General features: G+C 31.3%; 1 protein-coding gene across 1 annotated transcript in view; it reads right to left on the minus strand.

The window, feature by feature from the left end:
- The window catches only part of FOXP2 (forkhead box P2), a 671,719-nt gene that overhangs the window by 48,630 nt on the left and 620,589 nt on the right, over nucleotides 1–2,500 (minus strand). The window contains exon 12 of the mRNA XM_040260147.1: nucleotides 1,197–1,284. Coding sequence (XP_040116081.1) covers nucleotides 1,197–1,284 — 88 coding nt within the window. The remainder of the gene's footprint in view (nucleotides 1–1,196; nucleotides 1,285–2,500) is intronic.

Raw genomic sequence — 2,500 nt, forward strand, 5'->3', positions numbered from 1 at the left:
AGGTCCAGTTAGTGCCCCCTGCAATCTGCCATCATCAATCTAATTCAATAGAGTGACAGAGACCAGGCAGTGTGAAACGCTGAACTCTGACTCAGAGTAGGCATCTACACTTGCACTGGGTCTCATTACAAGTGACGGACCTTACTTCTCCATCAGTCAGACACAGCAGACAAAAAAAAAAAAAAGAGGAGGCATAATTGGTCACACTGCAGATGGTCCCATCAGCCGAACTCTTATGTTTTAGTCTACCCTTTATAAATGGTAAACAGGTTCAGAAAAAAGATTTTTAAACAACAGCAGCAATGATGCTTTTTATGTGTTCTTGATTTTTTACAAGTCAAAATATTTTTAGGAGCTCCTTGGAAAAAAGCAATGACATTTATGTGTTTAGTGAATGATGAATTTAAAACAATTTAAGATGTAGCAAGTATGAAGACAAAGAAATTGTATGTTTAATTAAATGAAACAAGGTATTGGTTTGATTGAGGAAAAAAATCATCATTAAGATGAAATATTAGAGGAAGACTTAGAGGGTTAGGAAATATGCAACAAAAATGATACTGAGGGGGATACAATTGCTTTCTGATCAGTTTTATAAGCTCTATTTATTTTTGGCCAAATTCTGTTTCAATATGAACAGTAATGTCTTTTATTTAAGTTAGCAGCATTTGATACAATACACATATTACCATCTGTGACATTATACATGATTTGCCATTATTCCAAGACAAGGATTCTTGTAAGTTCTTCAATTAAAAATACACTAGAGGTAGAAAAGAGAAAGATTTTTTTTAGAGTATTAAATTGTAGGCATGATACGATAAAGGCTTTTTGCTATAAAATCTCATGAAAAAAAAATCAAGATTAGCTCATGTAAAAACTGTTTCTGTGATAAAATCATATCCAATTGGGTGGTTTGGTCTAAACTTTCTTAGGGAAAACTTAGATTTGACTCCTTTGAGATAGCCAAATGTATATCATATAGTTTAAAGATGATAATAAGTCTAAGTGGTAAGTAAGTACCTTAAGCTACAGCAATCCATCCTGAGATATCAATCATTTCTATCACTATAAACAATCTAAAATTCCATCTATTTCTATGCATTATTGTGTTAAAAGACACAGGATCTGCCCGGTACTTGATTTAAAGACCGGAAGTCGGAGAAAGGAGTCCACCAAGGGAGCCCTTGACAAACCTGTATCTCTAACTGCTGCACCACCTGCATTTGCACTCGACACTGTGCAGTGCTCCGGTCATCCAACGCATGTTCGTTGTTAAGGTGCCTAAACAAATGCACAACACAAAAGAGAATGTTAAGCCAGGGCTATTTCATAGCATATGTTCCACATAAAACCACTGACACCACATTTCCTCCATACTGGGAAAAAATAACACCTTGAAATGATATTAAAAAAAGTTAAGTATGCTGATGTGCTTAGTGAAAATTACTTATGCAATGTAAAGATACCCTTCAAAGAGTAGAAAATGTAATTGTCTCTAAGCTTATCAGTTATTACAAAAAATTTTTCCCCAAATTATTTTCAGAATAATAGTAGAAATCACTAAATATATTTCATACAGTCATGTCTTTTTTTTTTAAAGGGCACCTTGTAAATACACAAACCAAAAGTAAATCTAAAGAGAACAAAGACAATTCTCTATTCCATTTTTCTTTAGATAATTTTGACTCCTATGATGTTATTTAGTGAGCAATGCCTTATGTTATCAAGATGTGGTGTGAATGAAAGACAGCAAATTATCATCCCATGGTAACATAAAACTTATAAAGAATGATCACTTGCTATTTCTAATAATTAAAGTGCATTGAAAATTCTGAGAATCAGAAGCATCAAGATTGACATTTCATGTCTAGTGTCCTATTTAGGATACATCTATCCTAATCTTACAAAAAAGTAAGGAGAGATAAGACATTATCTTACTCTGACCTTGATTACATGCTAGTCTATTATTATTTAATAATGCTTAAAAAGGTCTCTCTAATGAGTCATATGTTGATACCTCAAAAGTAATTTAGTAGAGAAGTATCTCCAATGAATAAGAACATATTCAATAATATATACTTTATAATATATCATTTATTTGCTGCTTCTTAAAGTAAAAAAAATAATCTTCAATCAATTTAATATCCTTTCGTGTGTCTATTTCACCAATTGGCAAACTAAGACAGGAATTTTAAAAATGTTCTCACCAATGCATCTAAATAAAACATAAAAAAATTATTCACAAAATTAAATAAGAATTTACATATTTATCCATCTTGGTTCAAGTATCATTTAGGAAGGTATACTAGTCTAAAAATTTTAATGCACTCTTCATTTTACTAAAATTCAACAAAAATACTTTTATGCCCATTCAAATTATTTACCTCCATTTCTTAAAATTAACAGAGTCAACACATACATAGATGGACAAATATATAACACACATAAAGGAGATTTTAAATGGTATTTGTGAGCAAGAACTAATAAATATATAATA

This window comes from Oryx dammah, unplaced genomic scaffold, assembly GCF_014754425.2.
Source record: "Oryx dammah isolate SB20612 unplaced genomic scaffold, SCBI_Odam_1.1 HiC_scaffold_18, whole genome shotgun sequence".
In the NCBI taxonomy this organism is placed as follows: domain Eukaryota; kingdom Metazoa; phylum Chordata; class Mammalia; order Artiodactyla; family Bovidae; genus Oryx; species Oryx dammah.